Source organism: Helicoverpa zea, chromosome 15 (genome assembly GCF_022581195.2).
Source record: "Helicoverpa zea isolate HzStark_Cry1AcR chromosome 15, ilHelZeax1.1, whole genome shotgun sequence".
NCBI classification, from domain to species: domain Eukaryota; kingdom Metazoa; phylum Arthropoda; class Insecta; order Lepidoptera; family Noctuidae; genus Helicoverpa; species Helicoverpa zea.
In genome coordinates this window covers 654364-675656 of record NC_061466.1, presented here as the reverse complement: position 1 = coordinate 675656, position 21293 = coordinate 654364, and the positions used below count along the sequence as shown (strand labels likewise).

Genomic DNA, 21293 nt, shown 5'->3' with positions numbered 1-21293 from the left:
TACCACGGGCAATTTTTTTTTCCCGTAGTACTACCAAGTGGTCTGGTAGTACCACGGGCAAGAAAAAACTACCCGTGGTACTACTGTCAATATTTTAGGTTTTTTTTTCAACCCTTTTTTTGTCACAGTTGATATTGTCATCCTAGAAAGAGAATTGAAATATATATTTTTTTAATGTGGATATATTTTGGTACTATTTCGTAAATAGATCTGGTAGTTGTGAAATTTTTCATTGCTCAAAATCGACAAGAGTCAAAAACACTTAGTTTTTTTTTCACAAATAAGAATTGAATACCTTGATCTCGTGGGATTTACTTGATGTATTTTATTCTATCCTGGTACTTGGTGAGCATTTCCGTCGGGAAACTGGAATACTCAGATAAGTTTGCTGTCCTGGTACACGGGGAGAGCAGTTGCATCGAAATGCTGAGATTGGTAGGTTCACTTTTTAACTCCGGTGATTGATGAAAATAAGAAAAAAAATATGTAAGAAAGAGTCACCTACTCCAAAATAATTATAACAAATATTTGAGAAGAGCACCAGTTGCAAAGTGTGCCATTTGAGAAGTGTAGGTACTAGTTGCGAAGTGCACCATTTGAGCATGATGTACAAGTTGAGAAGTGCACCAAATGGGTCAAACCCAATGATTCTTTCACTGTTAGGAAGCTACACTCTCTACGCTGAACGCAAAGTACGTTTTATCCGGGTACGGAAAGAAGTTTCCCCGGACGAGGTGATTATATAGTCAAAAACTAATTTACAGAATACGGCCGAACCAAAAAAATAAAGTACTAGGACAGCATAACTTTGATGATCATATCAATACTCAATGCGGTCGATAATTTTAATGAATAACACTACTACTTAATATTTTAAATAAAACGAAAAACTGAATGAGAAGAGGGGTCCGGCAGGGTTGTGTACTAACACCAATACTGTTCACTGTTGATGTTATCAGGCCATAGTTAAAACGAAAAACGTAGGTAAGTAGATATTCAATTCTAATTTGTGAAAAAAAATCTAAGTGCTTTTTACTCTTGTCGATTTTGAGCAATGAAAAATTTCACAACTACCAGATCTATTTACGAAATAGTACCAAAATATATCCACATTAAAAAAATATATATTTCAATTCTCTTTCTAGGATGACAATATCAACTGTGACAACAAAAGGGTTGAAAAAAACCTAAAATATTGACAGTAGTACCACGGGTAGTTTTTTCTTGCCCGTGGTACTACCAGACCGCTTGGTAGTACTACGGGAAGAAAAATTTACCCGTGGTACTACTGGTAGTACTATTGGTAGTACCATGGGCAACAAACGGTTTTACTGAAATAAACCATGAAAGAGTCTTAACCACAACTGCCATGATAATATCATACCAAATCTGAATAGGTACTCAATATCTTTGTACTGATGAAACCTGGCTAAGGCGATTATCACACTGCCCCGCATGATGCAGCGTAGTGCGTGGATGCTCAACTACCTACCAGAGCTATTTACGAAATAGTACCAAAATATATCCACATAAAAAAAATATATATTTCAATTCTCTTTCTAGGATGACAATATCAATTGTGACAACAAAAGGGTTGAAAAAAACCTAAAATATTGACAGTAGTACCACGGGTAGTTTTTTCTTGCCCGTGGTACTACCAGACCGCTTGGTAGTGCTACGGGAAGAAAAATTTACCCGTGGTACTACTGGTAGAACCACGGGCAACAAACGCGTGTTCTTCCGTTGTTTGTAAGTTTCTCCGTTTGTATGGAAAACACGCATAGTCCAACACACTCAAAATGCATCCACGCGCATACACGCGGAGAAACATGCACCCCCGCGCCTAGGTGCGGGGCGAGACGCATGGTATGGCACACCGAATCCCGCAGTGACGCCGTGCGTGAAGTTTCGTTCGTTCACAGTGTCCATGAATGCTGGTTTTTATCTTTGTAAAAAATGTTTTAATGGATTGTTAGATCTTTTAAAACACAATTAACTAGACAATAAAAGTGGCCTTATCATGTTTAATAATATATACGCTACTTAATATTTTACACTAAAATATTCAAGTAGCGTTCGTCAACATTGTGAACGAACGAAACTTTTTTTTCCCGATCGTCAACAGTGTTGACGAAAGGGTGTTACCGAGCGGGAATAACCCAAAAAAAGGAGTTATCTCAGTTATAGAGGTGTATGCATATAAAATTCATTTGCTGTCTCATTTATAGAGGTACATAATTGTGATGTTAAAATAAAATAATAAATCGGTAGAGAGGTCAATTCTGTACATCTATACTAATATTATATAGAGGCAAAACTTTGTTTGTTTGTTTGGTTGTAATGGATAAACTCAAAAACTACTGGACCGATTTTAAATATTCTTTCACCATTAGAAGCTATATTATCTGCGAGTAACATAGGCTATATTTTATCCCGATGCGGGTAGTAGTTCCCACGGGACGCGGGTGAAACCGCGGGAAAACGGCTAGTTAAATATATTTCCAAAATATCTATCAGGGGGTGATTAGTGATCTATACTAATGCCAAAAAAGCAATCAGTAAAATTTTTGTCTGTCTGTCTGTATGTTCGTTATGGAAACAAAAACCGGATTTTTATGAAACTTGGCACAAATATTCTTCATACTCCTGGGCAGGTTATAGGATACTTTTCATCACGCTACGATCAATAGTAGCAGAGCAGTGAAGGGAATTGTTGTGAGAACGGGAGAAGTTACTCCATTTTTTTAGGTTCCGTCACGTGTGCATCCTTAGTGGCTAAAGCCAAGTAGTAATAGGCTAGGCTTTGCCGTGGGACGCCGGCTTAGAATTGCGCTCCCCCCAAATCATCCCGTGGGTGTCGTAAGAGGCGACTAAGGGACAAACCGGAGGTTGGGCAGCAGCATCCTCCGCGTACTGCACACCCTCACTGCGATCGCCAACCCGCCTGCCAAGCGTGGCCATTAAACCCCCCAATGAGAAGCACAGAAACCAGGCCCCCAGTCCCCGGCAGCTCCGCTATCCCTGGTGCGGGTAGCGGTCAAGGTAACGGTGGAGCAGGGGGTGCTAAGAATCTCCGGAAGAGATCCGGCTACCCACCCCCACGACGACTGGCCCTGGTAACACACAACATACGCACATTGAGGACTGACGAAAGGATCTGCGAGCTGGAAGAGGAGTTGAGCAAGTTACATTGGGACATTATAGGGTTATGCGAAGTCCGTAGAGGGAGAGGACACCGTAACCCTGAAGTCTGGTAACTTGCTCTACTACCGGGAGGGCGACCAAAAGTCCCAAGGTGGTGTCGGGTTTCTCGTTCACAAGTCCCTCGTAAACAACATAACAACCATCGACAGTGTGTCGAACAGGGTGATATATCTAATACTCAGAATATCCGAAAGATAGGTATTCGCTAAAGGTCATTCAGGTATACGCACCGACCTCGTCACACTCCGAAGATGAGGTTGAGACTTTGTATGAGGACGTAAGTAGGGCCATACATAGTTCCAAAACCCACTTCACTGTTGTTATGGGGGATTTTAACGCTAGGTTGGGCAAGAAATGCGGTGATGAGTTGAGAGTGGGGCAATTTGGATATGGGCAACGGAACCCTAGGGGACAGAGGCTGGCCGACTTTCTGGAGAAAGAGGAACTCTTCATGATGAACTCTTTCTTCCAGAAGCCGCCTCACAGGAAATGGACCTGGTTGAGTCCCGATGGTTTCACGAGAAACGAGATAGACTTCTTCATGACCGACAAGAGACGGATATTCAGTGATGTCTCTATGATCAACAGGGTAAAAACCGGTAGCGATCACCGAATCGTAAGAGCCTCACTGAATATCAATGTTAAACTTGAAAGGTCCAATCTGATGAAGTCTACGCAACGACCTACTCGGTCCCATATTCAAAACCAGGAATGCTTTCAACTCGAGCTCTCTAATCGCTTTGCTTGCCTCGAGAACTTAGTGTCAGTGGACGAGATCAACGACGGACTAGTGGAAACTGTCCGCACGGTGGGGTCTAAGTTTTTTAGACCCTGCCGTAAAGATAGACCTCAAAAACTAACCGAGCAAACCTTAAACCTCATGGCTGAACGACGCTTGCTACAGTTGCAGTCTTCCCATGATGCGAAGTCATATAGGCAGCTCAATAGACGAATATCCAAGTCCTTGCGACACGATCTGCGTCTCTTTAATACGAATCGTGTTAAAGAGACCATACAGCGAAACCACAGCTCCAGTGTTGTGTGACTAAGCTGAAACGGGAGGATGGCAGCATAGCGTCGACCAAGGCAGAGGTTTTAGGCGAGATCGAGAGGTTCTATGGACAGTTATACACTTAGGTCGCAAAGTCCGTTGACAGCTTGGCAGGAGATCCAAGAGCCAAGCTGTCCCGACATTATACCGAAGATATCCCGGACATCAGTCTGTACGAGATTAGGATGGCCCTGAAGCAGCTTAAGAACAACAAGGCGCCGGGTGAGGACGGAATCACTTCAGAGCTTCTGAGAGCGGGTGGAACACCGGTACTTAAAGTCCTCCAGAGCTCTTTAACTCCGTCCTGTCCGAGGGCAAAACGCCTGAAGCATGGAGCAGGGGTGGGGTGGTGTTGTTCTTCAAAAAAGGTGTCAACAGCCTATTGAAGAACTACAGACCCATCACACTTCTATAAGCCATGTTTATAAGCTGTTTTCAAGGGTTATCACGAACCGTCTCGAGCACAGGCTTGATGACTTCCAGCCTCCCGAACAAGCCGGTTTCCGAAGAGGCTTTAGTACTATAGACCACATCCATACGCTGCGGCAAGTTATACAGAAGACCGAGGAGTATAACTTGCCATTATGCTTAGCGTTTGTGGACTATGAGAAAGCCTTCGATTCGGTGGAAACATGGGCGGTACTTGAGTCACTCCAACGATGCCATATTGACTATCAGTACATCGAGGTGTTGAAGTGTTTGTATAATAACGCCACCATGTCGGTCCGAGTACAGGGGCCCGATTCTCCTAAGTTAATAATGTCAAAATCGAATAGTAATCGAATCGCAATACGATCGTAATAGCAGTTTTAACCATATCGGGCATTCTGCTACTAATAAGACCAATCGTATTCGATTGACATTTGATTGGTGTGCGATTGGTATGCTATTTTGGTAATTTTGGTCTATACGGTAGTTTGCCGTGCAATCATTTTGCAATCGTAAAACATTTGCAGACAAAATGATTCATTATTGAATGACAGAAAAGAATAAAAACGTTTATTTCAAAGAAAAAATAGCGGAATGCCACATACGCTTCAATAGTAATCGAGTCGGGATTGGATCTCAGTCGAATCGAGTCGAACGTCAATCGAAGGTCGCTTAAGTAAAATTAGGAGAATCGGGCCCCAGGAGCATAGCACGAAGCCGATTCCATTGAGAAGAGGCGTAAGACAGGGGGACGTAATCTCCCCGAAACTGTTTACCGCCGCAATGGAAGACGCCTTCAAGCTCCTGGAATGGCAAGGACTTGGCATTAACATCAACGGCGAATACATCACTCACCTTCGGTTTGCCGACGACATCGTAGTCATGGCAAAGTCGATGGAGGAACTCAGTATGATGCTCGAGGGCCTCGACCGAGTTTCACAACGGGTGGGCCTGAAAATGAACATGGACAAGACGAAAATTATGTCAAATGTCCATGTTCAGCCTACCCCAGTCTCTGTTGGAAGCTCGGTACTCGAAGTTGTTGACTCATATATCTACCTAGGACAAGTAGTCCAATTAGGTAGGTCCAACTTCGAGAAAGAGGTCAACCGCCGAATCCAACTCGGCTGGGCAGCATTCGGGAGACTACGCAATGTCTTTTCGTCCGACATACCTCAGTGCCTCAAGACGAAAGTCTTCAACCAATGTGTGTTACCAGTGATGACTTACGGCACCGAAACGTGGTCTCTCACTATCGGCCTCATCTCAAAGCTCAAAGTCGCTCAACGAGCTATGGACAGGGCTATGCTCGGTGTTTCTCTACGTGATCGAATCCGAAACGAGGAGATCCGTAGACGAACCAAAGTCACCGATATAGCCCACGGGATTAGCAAGTTGAAGTGGCAATGGGCAGGCCATATTGCTCGCAGAGCAGATGGCAGATGGGGCCGAAAAGTGCTGGAGTGGAGACCATGGACTAGCAAGTGCAGCGTAGGACGTCCACCAACGAGGTGGACAGACGACCTTATAAAGGTCGCCGGAAGACGCTGGATGCAGGTCGCTTCCAACAGGTATCTGTGGAGATCAAAGGGGGAGGCCTATGTTCAGCAGTGGACGTCCTATGGCTGAGATGATGATGATGAATAGGCTAGGTACGCATAGATTTAGATAATTGGATAGGCTGGTGATTATTATTACTCGTTTCTTATTATCCTCTCTTTGCACATAGTCCAAATCTAACGCGGACGAAGTCGCTGGAAGAAGCTATGTTAAAATAAAACGAATTCCAGTTATAGAGGTTTGCTTCGTCCCACTAACAGAGGTCATTCAATGCCAAAGTGATGGGACTGCAGCATGAGTTCCCATTATGGAGGTATTTTACTTATCCAGGTTCCACTTAACCATGTTTCACTTTCACTGTATATGTTTCAACACGCAGACTATGGAACACTGGGAGACTTGACTCTAGATGGGGTTGCGACTTCATTTATTTCAAAATTTGAATTAGAGAGAATGAATAAATGAGCTAACGTTCGTGAAATAAAAGAACGAATAAGTTTCGTCATTATCTTTATTGACATTAATCTCCCATAGTTTACAGAATAAAAATAAAAAAGGTTTTACAGAATCTAGTCTTTGTTAAATCTATCTAAATTGGGTCTCATCATAACCCTATAAATTAATCAATATATTAAAAACATCAAACCGAATTTTAATTTTTAGTTATAACATGGTGCAATATGAGTTTTAGTCGAGCCAAATGTAATGCTCGTGCCTGCCGGAAACATCGTGTTCGCGTATCTCTGTTGAAAAACTTAACATTGATTAGTATCGAACTAATCGTACAAACTTAGATCTCGCGCAAGTAATGCATTTTGAGTCTTACATTGAATTAAGAGACCACTGAATAAAGAGATGAACATCAAAAACTGTCCTTTATGTCTACCACCAGAGAATATTTTGCTTCCTAAAAGACATAAAACTATAGACGCGAGCCTAACGTATCCATTTTGATACTATATATAGACACACTACTGCCACATATCTCAACATTATTTTTGATTCCAATGAAGAACGAATACGCATTTCTTTACACGAATCCTTGGTTACTATGTATACTTTCACATATCGCCGTCTTTAGAGGCAGCTTAAAAATACATACACGAAAAATATACACCTTACTAAACTAATAAATATAGGTAATAGTTTATTAAAAATAAACTGCATTATCGCAGGATAACGTACCGGGTCCAGCGAGGCTGGACCGGTAAGGAACTAAATATGAATAAAGTCAATACTGTAATCTACACTCGTCTCTCGACTGCTCGCAGACTGGCCACACGCGAGACTGACTTCGTGTCAGGCTTTCACAACACGATGCTCCACTTGTGTAATGTTTCTAACAACGGTCTCAGCACTCGTCCCCATTATATGATCCCCGAGAATCGCCAGCCTGAGGCAGATCCATATAGTCTAATCGCAATCATCTCTATGACAATTCCTTCACAGCGATCAGTATCTGGTCAATTCGACTATCCCTGTCTCTTCGCGTTCGCTAAAACTACTTACATTTTATAGAATAGTCTAATCCTAACTAATATTAAACACTACTGTAAACCGCGGCATTTAATTTCTGTGTATTAGAATATCTTTTTATGGACAGATCATCATCACGAAGTTCATGTGACCAATAAAATAAATTTCATGTAATGAAATACACAGATAATACAAAATATTGGATCGATTTGCACATATTAACTAATACGATAGAATAAGAGTACGCGCTAGATGTTCCGAGGAGTGTAGCGACAGCACGGCAGCAGCAGGCCGCAAGGCAGCCAGCGCCACTCCAGCTGCGGCGGCGGCAGCGGCGGCGGCGGCGGCCGCGGCGCCCGGGAGCGTTACTTCTTGGCTTGATTCTCTGACGCGTCCATCTTCTCTTCAGTTTTAACAACCTTACCTTCACCTAAGGAAAGAGTACATCCACAGATAAGTCCAAATACCTTTAATTGTAAGATGTTTAGTCAAACATGCTAGTGTTAGGATCAGGGTGCCATGTCGTCATCAGACACTCGACCGGCAGTGAACATTGCGGAGCGTGGAATAACTCGACGCTGTCGCTAGCTCACCGCACTGTTTCGAGGATCTTACGACTCGTCATCAAGTCTCATCATGTCCAGAAAATATTCACTAGAGGAATTAATCCAACTGACTAATTTAAAGCTGAGTTTTGCAAGAGTAATTAAAATATTTGATTCTCACAAAAATAGTAATATTCTCAAAGAGCTAGAGTAGTATAATGTCGTAGCTAGGTACCGTTGGGCGTGTCGGGCTCGGTGTCGGTGTTGGAGCGCCTGCGCTTGCGCGGGAACTTCCACGCGCCCGTCGCGTGCTTCAGCTTGGGCAGCGGCTCCATGTCCAGTACCTATACATTTACATCGTATATTATCAGATGCTACGATTATCTCTGAGGGTCCCCATTTAAATAGTTTACATTCATAGGTACAAAAAAGATGCCATCTGAAAAGTCTTACCTTGTGTATTTGCCTGAAGGCAATTTGTCTAAGGAATTGTTGCGCAGAGGCAGTCAGATCTTCACGTTTCTGTGGTGGGAGGTTGCCGAGGGCATCCTAATAACAGAAATAGATTTCGTGTGATTCATTAGTAAATATTACAAAACATTTGCAAAAAATGGGCACCAATTAAAATTGTAATTTTGATTACTTTTAAGTGTTCTAGTGATTAGAATAGGCTGTTTATACATAAAGAGTTATTAAAATATGGAGCCCTGTAAATGGTAGTGGACCAGTATTGGATAAAGAATGTGCGTGTACTGACGATGAGGTCCTTCTCGCAGGGGTCCCGGAGGCCGGGCCCGTGCTCCAGCAGCAGGCCGCCGGCCACCGCCTCCATGACGCGGCGCAGCGCCTCGCCCGGCGACAGCGCCGCGCCCGCCGACTGCATCACGCCCGCCACCAGCAGCTCCATCGCCTGCAAGCCACACCATATACACTACACTGCCACAAGGGTAATTAATTCAAAAAAACTCATTCTCAATAAATTAGCCTATTTTTGTTTTTAATTTCAAATTATATTACCAATTTTTTTTTTAATCAAATGTCTATTAGTAAATATGTATGTAATATAGCAGGTACTTTAAGATATAACGTAGGATCAGAGTGCCATGTCGTCATTAAATGCCCAACCGGCGATGAACATCGCGGAGCGTCGAATAACTCGATACTATCGCTAGATCACCGCACTAATAGAGCACGTTACGACTCGTCATCAGGTATCATCATGTCTGTACGTTATGGTGTAAGCTGGGTGTGTGTGTGTGGGGTACGTACGTAGGGGTTGAGCGGCGTCCAGTTGGGGATGCGGCGGCAGAGGTCGCGCATGATGCGGATGATGATGACGCAGGACTGCAGCGTGGCCGCCCTAGCCTGCACACAACACGCGGTTACTGCGCCGCCGCGGGCGAGCGCGAGCGTCGCCCACGGACCGACCGCAGCGGGGACGCTTCACAGAAACTGCGTTTCCTGTTCGCGTGTACCCTCCCATTGGCTACAGAGTGCGGGGAAACGCAGCTTGGGCACACATACAAGCACTTGTAGCCACATGTTCATGGGAGTTCGCTCGACTCGAATTTTAAAATAAAAGACTACTACTTTGGTAAAAATAAATAAACATGTGACTAAAAAATACGTGCGCACTCCCGCATTGAAATGATAAAAAATGTAAAGCTCAACAAAGAGTTAGGAAAGTGAGGCTCAGGAGCAGTGGAGTGCGCACACAGTAGAATGAGGCGCTGTACCTGGAACCACTTGGCGTGCCGTAGGGCGGCCAACGCGTCCAAACACTTCTGCCGCGGTAGCACATCCTTGTCGTCTCGCTTTATGTCGCCACCGTCTAGCGACAACAACACAAAGGGTGTTTGACCATCAAAACATCGACAAAAACGGGGCAAACATGAGCAGCCCTAGCCCTAGCCTGCGGGACCGCCTGCTACCGGCTCGGGGCCAGTAGCATGCGCTGGAGACGAGTGGCCTGCGCTCTTACACCAGTACTACTTATATGGATCGTACGTTATGTGCCAATAGTTTAAATAGCAATTGATGAAATCTACTAAATTAGTCCTAATCAGTTAACGGGTATTATAATTATATCATAATCGTAAATAAAGAAAATAATAAATATATAGGGATAGATATACAATGAATGTTTGCTCCGTTTCAGTAGAGTTATATACCAGTGCGGCGTCAACGCACGTGATATATCGTGATAGATGATCAAAAATCCTTTTCTTCTCGCCGCATCTTACCTACTCACACCTAAAAATAAGCATTCAACACATTGCCCGACGCGACAAGCGCCGGGCGGTAAACTTTGAACAAATTATCTTTTTTTTTCATCATCACACAAGAGATTTAAAACAAAAATACTCAGTAAAATACATAATACAAAGAATATAAAATATATGATACCATAATCTAGATAGTTTGTTCTGAGCTGATCGGTCCTCCGTTCGGTGGAGTAAAAAGTGACGATTTCGACTACCAATTTCCACTCGTCCGTGTCAGTATCGTCAGCGCTAAGTTAAGTCTAGAAGAGATAAGACGGCCGACAGCATCAGAAGTGACAGTAGAGGTGTGTGTGCGAAATTGGCGAGGTCGACATCGCCGCAGCCGGCGCCACACTCACCCTGCGGCTCGCGCATCACGGCCGACGTCAGGCTCACCAGCACCGACACGGCGCCGTCCGACACCGACACGGCGCCCTCGGCCGCCAGCAGCTCCACCTTGTACTTGGGCTCGTCGCCGGCCTGCGGGAGGGAGGTGTGGTGAGTGCGGTGCGGCGGGCGGGGCGGCGCCGGCGGCAGCACACGCACCTTGAGCCGCGCCAGGTGCGCGGGCAGGTCGGTGGCGACGCGCTTGAGCAGCGTGACGGTGGGGCGGTCGTGGCACAGCACCACGAGGCGCACGTCGCGGTCGCCCTTGAGCAGCAGCCCCTTGGCCAGCAGCCCCACGCGCATCACGCCCTTCAGCGCGCGGGCGCCGGGGCCCGCCGCGCCGCCCTCGCCCTCGCACACGAACGAGAACCTGACACACAACCAATGTTTACTCTACAATATAACACAAAAATAAAGTATGTACTAAAACGAACATTTACACTTTATATACGAAATAAATACAGTAACAGCAAAATACATAAAGTACAAAATTAAATAAAGTACGATTACTCACAACTGATTATCCCTGCCGTCTTCCTTTCCTTCAGGCTTATCATCTTTTTTGTCTTCAGGTTTAATAGGTTTAGCAGCACCCTGCTGAAGGAAAACATGATAAAATTACAATCACATCATCCTCCGAGCCTTTTTCCCACTCATGTTGGGGTCGGCTTCCAGTCTAACCGGATTCAGCTGAGTACCAGTGCTTTACAAGAAGCGACTGCCTATCTGACCTCCTCAACCCAGTTACCCGGGCAACCCGATACCCCTTGGTTAGACTGGTGTCAGACTTACTGGCTTCTGACTACCCGTAACGACTGCCAAGGATGTTCAATGACAGCCGGGACCTACAGTTTAAAGTGCCATCCGAAACACAGCCAATGGTGTCTAAGATATACTTAGAAAGTACATACAGACTTAGAAAAGTTGCATTGGTACTTGCCTGACCTGGGATCGAACCCGCGCCCTCATACTTGAGAGATTGGTCCTTTACCCACTAGGCCACCACGACTTTTTTTAAAATTAGATAAATTAGATTGAAATTACAATCACATAACCACTAAAAAACAACATGTAAGTTTTAATTGAATATAAGATGGAGAATTGCTTCTTCTGCTTTGGTGCAAAATTATGGCACATTAAATGACTATAAGTAAGAGATGTAATAAAGTGGGTACCTTGGGCTTGGCCTGTTCTGCGAGCGCGTCGGAGAGCGACTTGAGCGCCTTCTCAGTGTGCGAGACAGCTCGCTGTATCTCCTGCAGCTGCTGGTCGGCGGGGTAGATCTCCGCGTGCTTGGCCAGCACGTGCCGGTCGTCCGACGTCTCCGGCCGCCGTCCCACCGGCCCGTACGGCATACCCATGCCCTGTGCACACCCAAGGCAAACAATCATTTTTAAATACGATTTCCTTTAGCTACAGTTAAATCTGTGACATATAAATATGAAAATTCTAATATCAAATTTTAAGTTTAGTCATTGTTAAGCATAGGGCTTGCAAAGTTAGTACTGACATGATGATGATGGTGCATGGGCGGTGGCACTGGCCCGCGACCCCACCACGGTTCCATGCCTCCCTCCCAGTACATGCGTTCCTCCTCCTCCATACCCTGGTACAAAAGGATTAATATTATATTACAGCAAGTCAACATGGCTCTGGTATATAAAATTTACACATTACAAAGCCAGGAGAAAAAGGAATTTGAATAAATATCTGTAGGTAAAGCCTGGACCAACAATATGAACAAATAATGATACGTACATCGTGCATGCGTCGCCGCGCCCACATCTCGTCGCGCACCATCATGCGCTGCGCCTTGGCCTCGGCCAGCTTGCGCTGGTGCATGGACGGCTTCACCTTCACCTCCAGGTCGGGCTGCACCTGCACCACGGAGACGCATCAGCACATGTGCCAGGGTAGACTAGTGTGTGTGAGAGAGTGAGTGTGCCCTCATGCGCGAGTGTAATCATACGTCGCGCGGAGCTCTTGGCTAGCGTGGAGCCCGCCAGGCTCTACGCGCGACTCAAACCTTTTACTAAGTAATCATCGGGTCAAATGTAATGAGACAGAATGGCAGGTGTGGTGGTGGTGTGTGGGGGTTACCTTCTTCTTGTACTGCAGCCGGTGGCGGCGGCCCTTCATGTGCATCTCCTTGGCGTTGGGGTCGTTGAACTTGCAGTCGCAGAGCTTGCAGTTGAAGCTGAGCGCCTTGCCGTCGTCGCCGCGGATCTCCTCGATGTAGTCCTGGCCGACGGGCTGCACCTCGGGCTCGGCGTCGGCGTCGTCGTCCTTGTCGGAGCCCTCCTTGTCTTTCTCTCCTTGGGCAGGGATTGCTTGTTTGGTGGATGTTCCAGCCACGGTACTGAGCCCGCCGGACGCAACGAATGCGATCTTCGGCGCCCCGGCCACCGTCTTTTTGGCTGATAGATCGGAAAAGTCAAATTTTCTCTCGTTACTCATTAGCCCCTAGATTTTTTTATTGTTTCGTTTTGAAAAGGATCTTTTTGGGCCCTTTCTACATGTTTTTTATTTATTTTCTATTTTTGTTTTTGTCTTACGTTTTGTTGAAGTTAATTTTGTAATGTTATAAAAAAGGCCCATATAACACACTCCACATATCTGTACTGGGTGTCCAAATGGTAAACGCTGAGAAAATTTGACTATTGCAATACTAACTGCCAACTAGACGCGCGCTTATACAGATATGGCGTTGTGGCGATGCGGGTGTCAGCACAGATGCGGGGCATCCACAAATATGTCCTCCGTACAACTCGCGTCGTACTTGGAGAGCATATCTGATTTACAACAATCATACACAGAAGTTTCTACTTCAGTTGACACTATTTTACAAATGACAGCTATACAAAAACACATTTATTATGAAACAGGGATACAGAGTTGCTTCTATTACATTATATTAGGATTCGTTTTGTCTTTTCTGTAAGTATATTATGTTTTAAAAAATATAAATGTCAATTATGTAAAAATTAGTAGTAGTAGTTTTGTAATTTATTAAGATGTTAAAACCAAACTATAAAACATATGTAAATTAGCAAAACTGAATTACGAAACCAAACATTACAAGTATAAGGCACAGTTTATGATTGAAAGAAAAGCAATCTAATATTAAAAACTATACTAACAGCAGGTGTCTTTATTACTATCTCAATTGAACATATTTTTTTTTTGTTCAAAAGAAATAGCGTGAAGATCAATTGTTGAAATGTTTGTAATAGCGACGTAAAGTAGCATGTAGAGTGAGATACCTTGTCCGAGCTTGGTGGGCTCGGTGGAGGGGATGGGCTTGCCCAGCATGGTGTGCAGCTTGACGACCTTCTGGTGCTTGATGCCGCGCACGTGCGCCGCGTAGGCGTCGGCGCCCGTGCACGTGACGTCGCACAGCTCGCAGCGCAGCGCGCCGCCGCCCGCGCCGCGCCCCGCCGCCGCCGCCGCGCCCGCCGCCGCCAGCTTCACGGCCGCCTCCTTCTTCTTGTGCTTCTGCCCCTCCAGGTGCTCCTTGTACGTCTGCGCAACACACACATACACCATGCTTTCAAAACTGTATATGGCCTACATAATGTAGCTAATCTTAAATACCAAACACAAAATCCCTCAGTGCTAACAATATTTCAGTGGAATATTTATAAGTATTTAGTGTCAATGACCTTGTTCTCTATGTGTCTATTTTTGTAAAAACAGACTACGTGATAATTTATTTTTAGATTGCGTCATTACGTTAGATTAAAGAGATAGTACAAAAACATATCCTTTCAGTCATTTCCAAATAACTATTCAGATTTTAAGAGCTATACATTTTATCAAGATCAAAGTAACCTTTTTTTTCTACATGGAATAACAAACAAAAAAGTTTATAGTAGTAACCTGGGGGCCGGCACAAGAGATGCGACACACGTCGCAGTAATGCAGCTGTTGCGCTTTGGGCGGAGGCTTAGGGCGCCGCGTCTGTCCCGCGCCTACGCCGCTCTTGTTGTAGTTCTTCCAGCCACTGTACACATACATTTCAAATACTTAGTCTAAGTAATTAGCAGGTTGTTACAATTTTCAAGACAAAATAACAAAAGTAGAGCACTATATTTATGCACCAATTTAAGTATATTAGTGTAGCTTATTTGATGACAATTATATTTAGCAAACATAAGTTTTTGAAGGTAACAAGTTCGAATATGTAAACAGACAGAAAATGGCAAGTGTGAGTAACTCACGTTCCACCTCCAGTCTTGTTCTGTTGAGCCACGTACATGGTGGCGGCGTTGTAGAGAGCTGTGTCATACGCTGTGTTGCCTCTGTTGGTTGGCTCTATGAGGGAATAATAACAAGGTCAGTTTGTTGCCTAGGAGCTTTGTTGATGACATGGCTAATACTACAATAATTTAATGTAGAAATGCTGGTATCTATGAAACTATTACCAAAGAACACAGCATGCTAAGTCATTAAACTTTCAGCATTTGGTGTTACAAAGGCATTTTTAAAAATTAAGAAGTATGTCTGAAAAACACTATAGTTCGGCCATTCAGAGAATGCGTTCCTGACACGTCGCGATTGAACTGACGACGTAACTTTGCAATGGCGTTGCAGTTACGATAAAAATATTTTTGCTGGTTGTTTACCGTTTTAACAATTGAGGAGCATTAAAACAACATTATTATATCAATAATCAATGAATGTTATAATTTTGTGCCAAACTGAGTGTCAAATAACTTGGTAAACAATATTTTTCTAAATCTATACTGCGCTATTACAAGGTTATGTCAGCGGTTTATATTTTGTAGTGCTGTGCTAAAAATAACAGGCAAGTATCGTAATCTGTTCTTATACAGTTATAATATAAAATAATACGTTTTGATTTTCTTTTTAAGAATTGGAAAATAATGGACTATAAGACTTAATTATAACTTTTATGAAATATAAAAATAAAACTATGACCAAACCGCATTTTTATACTTAGATTAAAAATGGTAACCCCAAATGGCGTTATGGGCCGCCATTTTGTGACGCTAAAACAGTCGTCCGTTGTCGTTTCGTGCGCATAGACCACGTTTTTCAAGTGTTTTCGATCTGTTTTTATTTGATTACCCGGCTTTTGTTAGACCGAGATATCAGGATTGATTCTGTTATTGATAATAATATAATTATACATGTAGGCGAAGATGATGATGAAGACACCACCTCCTCAAGCAAATCGGAGTCTGATTAATATTCTGTTCGCACATTCAATTCAATGTACTTGTAACAAAGAATAAATAAAACAATTTTATTATATGAATATTACCTTTTTTGGGTTTCCACTTAAATAACTAAAATATAAAACAAATGATTCCGCCAATTTAAAACGAAAATAATCTTAAAATAATGCGGCGGTTCATTTTGAAGGAACGGTAACGAACTCAGTGTTATGTTGTGCCCATCACTAGTCGTGACTAACTGATAGGTGTCAGGAACGCATTCTCTGAACGGCCGAAGTATAAATGTGTCACTAAATTATAACTGATGCATTTTGCGAATCAACTAATCTATTTGAAAGTCATGAAAACAAGTCTGATTGTAAAATGCAGCAACCAAAGTACCAATAACTGGTTAAACTAAAGGATAACAGTAGGTAATCTTCCACTATATGGTTTGCAAAGGTCAGAAGACAATCGTTCCGCTTATAGAAAATCATGAATGATGGTAATATGATGGCAAGAATTATAAAAATGCTACGAGGCTTAGGAAGAAATAGATATGCCAGATAGAATAACAACATTCAATAAAGCATAAATATGGATCAGCAGATCCAGGAATTTATCAGACTGTTAACAATGTGTTTGTTCCATTTCTTTCTAAACCTCAGATGATAAGCATCAACAATGCACAGGCAGGGGCATTAGCAGAAACCTTATAGTATGAATTACACCTATTAAACAGAGGGGAAAATGAAGTTGACTGCTACTAATCATACAAGAAACTTTAGAATAATACTAACTCCAGAGTAAAATAAAGACAGCCCTATCTGCCTACATATTTTCACTATATTTGATTAACTATAAAGCGTTAAAAATACGGCTCCGATCCCGTCATTGCTCACATGCAACACTTCAAGAAAAGCTAATTAGCACCATTCTAACAATGTGCTACTTTTAATTTATTATTTATTAGATTAATTTCAGTTGTTGTTAATGTGCTACTGTTACTAAGTATAAGCAAAACTAATTTATGATTAATAACGAAAATAGCTTAATAGGTTGTCTTTTTCACACTATAAGGTTTAGATTACAGATCAGTAAGCAAGTGGAGTAACAATGAATTGTGAATGTGCTTATACTATATTTGCAAGTGTTTCCAGGACAGAAGTCTGTTAGAGCAATGTTATCGTGATTTACGTTGCACTCCATTTGCTTACAGCTTCTGTGGCTATGATACACAAACAAGTACAGTACGCGTCCGCGAGGGAGTGCGGTTATAGAAGGAATTTAGAGAAGGCTCAAGAGGGAGGTTTAGTCCCTTTCGTTGCAAAGGGTCGTGTATCGTTAGGAGAAGGAACCGCAGTGCCTCGCGGCGCAGTGTACAAAGAGTACGGTACCTATGTTGACGTGTATATACTGACGTTTGGCGGGCTGCGCGGGCGCGGCGCTGTAGGCCTGGCTGGGGTAGGAGGGCGCGGCCGTGGTGGCGGTGTACACGCCGCCGTACGCCTTGGCGCCGCCGCCGCCCGCGCGCGCGCCTCCCTGGTACATGGGATTGGACTTCAGCCCCACATTATACCGTCCGACAAACTCACTAATAAGCACACACCGAGGCTCACTTGCACCACTGCTTGCTGAACATGGCTACACCTCCATGTGTTTTAAAACATCATTCTGTCTCCATGTTTAACTCAAATTTTATTAATCGTATTTAATTAGCACTGGTACAAGCGGGTCTAACATCAATTAATAACAAATTGTATGTTGTTGCAGCTCCTATACACAGAATACATACATTGTAATTTTTTTTATTATGTATGTTAAACTCATTTGACTATCAATTTTTAAATCTTTTAATTTTTTAAATCTTTTTTAAATCTTTTTAATTGAAGTGAGCAAATAATCTATCTACAAATAGGTAGGTTTATTACCAATGGCTGTATGAGACTATCTGAAGAAGAACCAATAAAGCTAACCAAACAAAGTGCCAGGAACAATACTTATAATAGAGGATGTCTCTGGTATAATAAATTGGATGGGTTCAATATAGCAATTGAGAATCGATTCTGAGCATGACACAAATTGTACTTGATTGATGGTGTGGGGCTTCGTCGTTAAAAATCAATCGCACAAATTGGTTGGCGTTAAGGCACGTGTTTGTCTCACCCCCAAGGTTGCAATACACTTTCGGTGAAATTGAATGTTAATATGGCTTCTGGGTTAGCTCTAATCTTGGGTCTATCAAATGTGTTTAATATTCAGAGAATCACTAGTCTTAATATAATGTATTCAAGTAAATAAACCTACAATCACTCATTTTCAGGCATGTGAAATTGTTACAACTATTCAAAGGAGCAAGTAGCCTGTCTAGAGATGTGTATTCAAAAAACTGGCAAATAACTATCAATTTTTCTGTTTAATCTAGTAGGTAATATAAAAATCTTCAAGATATAGTGAAAATGAAAGATTGAAAATGGATCTGTGGTATTGGAACGGAATAATCATTGTATTACTATTTAAATATCTAAGTTATAAACTCTTGTTTGTCAACACCAGAAACAATAAATAGTATCTTTTGAAAGAAATATAATATTGATTAATTGTTTCCTGCTTAGACATGGTTTGCTATAATAACGTGTCAATAAATTATTAAATATATTAGCTGATCTCAGTAACCAACATTACTGAGTGTATCTCCAGACTAATGGTCTTGAAAGGACAGACAGCATGTTTGAAATAAAATGTGAGTATGATCTCACCTGAGCGTATGTAGCAGGAGTAGAGTAGGCAGGCTTGGCGGCTGTGGCGTCGTAGGTGGGCTGGGGCTGCGGCGGCGCGGCCGCAGGGTACGCGGCCGCCGCCTGCTGGTAGTAGGCAGACTTGCTGGCGTCGTAGGCCGACGCCGCCGCGGCCGCCGCGTGTGCGTGCGCGTGAGCCGCTGCTGGTAAAACCATGCCTGTTACCACTACTAGTACCATTGTATCGGTTACACATTGTATACTTGGCAACATGTCATGTTGAACATCCTGATGCTAATACTTTAGTGAAATTAATATTGTATACATTTTTTTTAAGTGAGTTTTATCAAGAAATAATTCAAATGACATGTACATAATGCAAGTGTAACAACAATGATATGGTGAACAGAAACAAAGCAACAAATTAACATTAATGTAAATATAATCTGGTCGTTCGAAAGAAGTACCGCGGCCCTAGCACATAAGAAGGCCTACGACGGAACACGACGGCTTTTAGTCAGTAAGAGTCTGACACTCCCTCACCGCTGCTAACCCACAGCGGGAGGGGTCATTTGATGATTTTTTGCGTCGTTAAAAAAAAAAAAAAAAGGCTCAAGTCCATCAACAACATAAACATGAATATTCTTAATACAACAGTTTATTATGAATTTTCACATAGGAGTTTCAAAGTTTATGTTGTTGATGGACTTGGGCCTAGATTATTTTTCATTAATGTTTATTGGTGGTAATTATTAATGGACCCGAGATATTATACTGTAACAGCTGATTTTGACAAGCCTAGTATTAGTAACAGTGCTTCTATTGCTATGTATAGCAACATTTATATAGATGTTTATAGGTACAGGAACAGAACATGTTGCAGATTATTGGGAAAGATAATAACAAAAACAGTGTTTAAATGGTAATGTGAATAAGATACTCTTCACATCTATTGAGTGTAGTCAGCCAACCAGAGAAGTACAGTTATTCATTTGCCTAACCAATGAATCACAGGTCACTGACAGGAAGTTGTTTGTAAAGAACACTGGACAGAGTGTCTTTCTCAGTAACCAGGGCTCCTAGTAGTGCTTATAGCTCCATTACACGATCTACTCGAAGTGTTATCGATTATACGGCTTGTCGTTATGGAGATGAAGATAACTAAGATAGGGAAAAGTACCTGTTTATTTTGTAAACAAATCACGTTTCACAGTGTTTATTTCATATTTGGAAGCTTTTACTCACCTTGCGTGGCCGCAGCCGCTTGATATGCCGTGTCGTACCCAGTAGCGGCGGCACGCTGGGTACCGTACGTAGCGGCAGTCGCAGCCGGTGCTACAGCATACCCAGTCTGACCGCCATACGCTGCACTAGCCGTTGCCGCTCTAAAATCACGCCAAACTCACATTACAAATAAAATCACATTTCACTATCAAAATCCCACGATCAATACATTTCAGACGCCATTTTGATTAGGACAAACATGAGCACAAGGCACATCCATCACAATTCTCTCATACCACATTCATAAGATATACTACATCATACTTTTTATGGATATTGCAAAAATAACTTACCCGTATTGGGTTCCTCCATGAGTAAACCCAAAATAATTATTTGCTGCCATCATTTACCAATTTTCCGCGTCGAAACAACAGACGCTTCAAAGCGGAAAAGACCGGCGTTTTGGTTGTCTTTGACAAATATGGCGGCCACAATTTTATCGACCAGTCAATGTTTCTAGTAAAAAAAACTTTTACCCATAATATGGTTAAAATGGATGCGACAAATTTCGGCCGAAATGTTACAATTATTATAAATAGATTCAAACTGTTTCAAATAATGTATGCTTTTCAAATCAAACTTAATTGAACTTTGGATGAGCGCAATAACAATAATCTGCTTTTGAATAATTTAAGACTTTGCAATCGCAATATCTCCAATTTTTTCGAGTATTTATGCAAAATCAAATAGCAACACAGTCTGTCATAGATAATAAGATCCGAAATTATTTAGGGTGCGTTCATCTAATAAATAAATGAAGTATAACTTCGATTAATTTCTGTACTATATTACAAATTCTTCTTCCTGCTGTTTCCAATTTTTTGAGATTGTGCGAATATGTTTTGTGCACCCATCCCTCTCTGCCACTAAAATTAAAATATCAACATTCTCTCTCATCTTCAACTTTTCTTACTGCAGAATTTTATGTGATTTCTTGTTGAATTTCCCATTTTTTAATCTTTGCCCATAAAACATGCAGTAAAGTTTAAAAGTTGTAAACAAATATAAGTCTAAAAGCTTGGATTGAAATGGTATTCACCTTTAACTTTGCAGTGGTATTGTACAATTTATTTACTTGCTTGATGCATGAGTAAAAATTTTGTTCATTTAAGTAAGTATCTAATTCTTGACTACTCCAAGATAAGAAAAAAGTCTCTTCCATTTGGTAAAGATAA

The 21293-nt window shown here is 42.3% G+C and overlaps 1 protein-coding gene across 11 annotated transcripts; it reads right to left on the bottom strand.

Moving 5' to 3' along the window:
- Positions 1 to 6737: 6737 nt before the first annotated feature.
- Positions 6738 to 20567, bottom strand: LOC124636805 (zinc finger RNA-binding protein). 11 transcript variants are annotated; one of them, XM_047172957.1, is made up of 20 exons: positions 20412 to 20567; positions 20080 to 20219; positions 18856 to 19061; positions 17494 to 17656; positions 15137 to 15230; positions 14796 to 14919; positions 14180 to 14438; positions 13017 to 13333; positions 12675 to 12794; positions 12427 to 12522; positions 12092 to 12280; positions 11431 to 11513; positions 11076 to 11286; positions 10889 to 11009; positions 10002 to 10096; positions 9535 to 9630; positions 9023 to 9175; positions 8719 to 8814; positions 8501 to 8609; positions 6738 to 8150 (listed from the first exon to the last, which is right to left on the bottom strand). In XM_047172957.1, exons 1-20 carry the CDS (start codon positions 20462 to 20464, stop codon positions 8086 to 8088), a joined length of 2790 nt encoding a protein of 929 aa, XP_047028913.1. In that variant the 5' UTR covers positions 20465 to 20567; the 3' UTR covers positions 6738 to 8085. The 11 variants fall into 11 exon arrangements, with proteins under 11 accessions (XP_047028913.1, XP_047028914.1, XP_047028920.1 ...); XM_047172958.1 differs by having other exon boundaries at positions 11431 to 11510; XM_047172964.1 differs by having other exon boundaries at positions 13017 to 13231.
- Between the last annotated feature and the right edge of the window lie 726 nt (positions 20568 to 21293).

Coding starts and splice junctions, on each gene's coding strand:
- LOC124636805 (XM_047172957.1), bottom strand. CDS start 20,464: ATGATGGCAGCAAATAATTATTTTGGGTTTACTCATGGAGGAACCCAA. Junction 11,287..11,430: donor GACGGCAGGGATAATCAGTT/GTGAGTAATCGT, acceptor GTTGTGTGTCAG/GTTCTCGTTCGTGTGCGAGG. Junction 9,631..10,001: donor GGCACGCCAAGTGGTTCCAG/GTACAGCGCCTC, acceptor TGTTGTGTGCAG/GCTAGGGCGGCCACGCTGCA.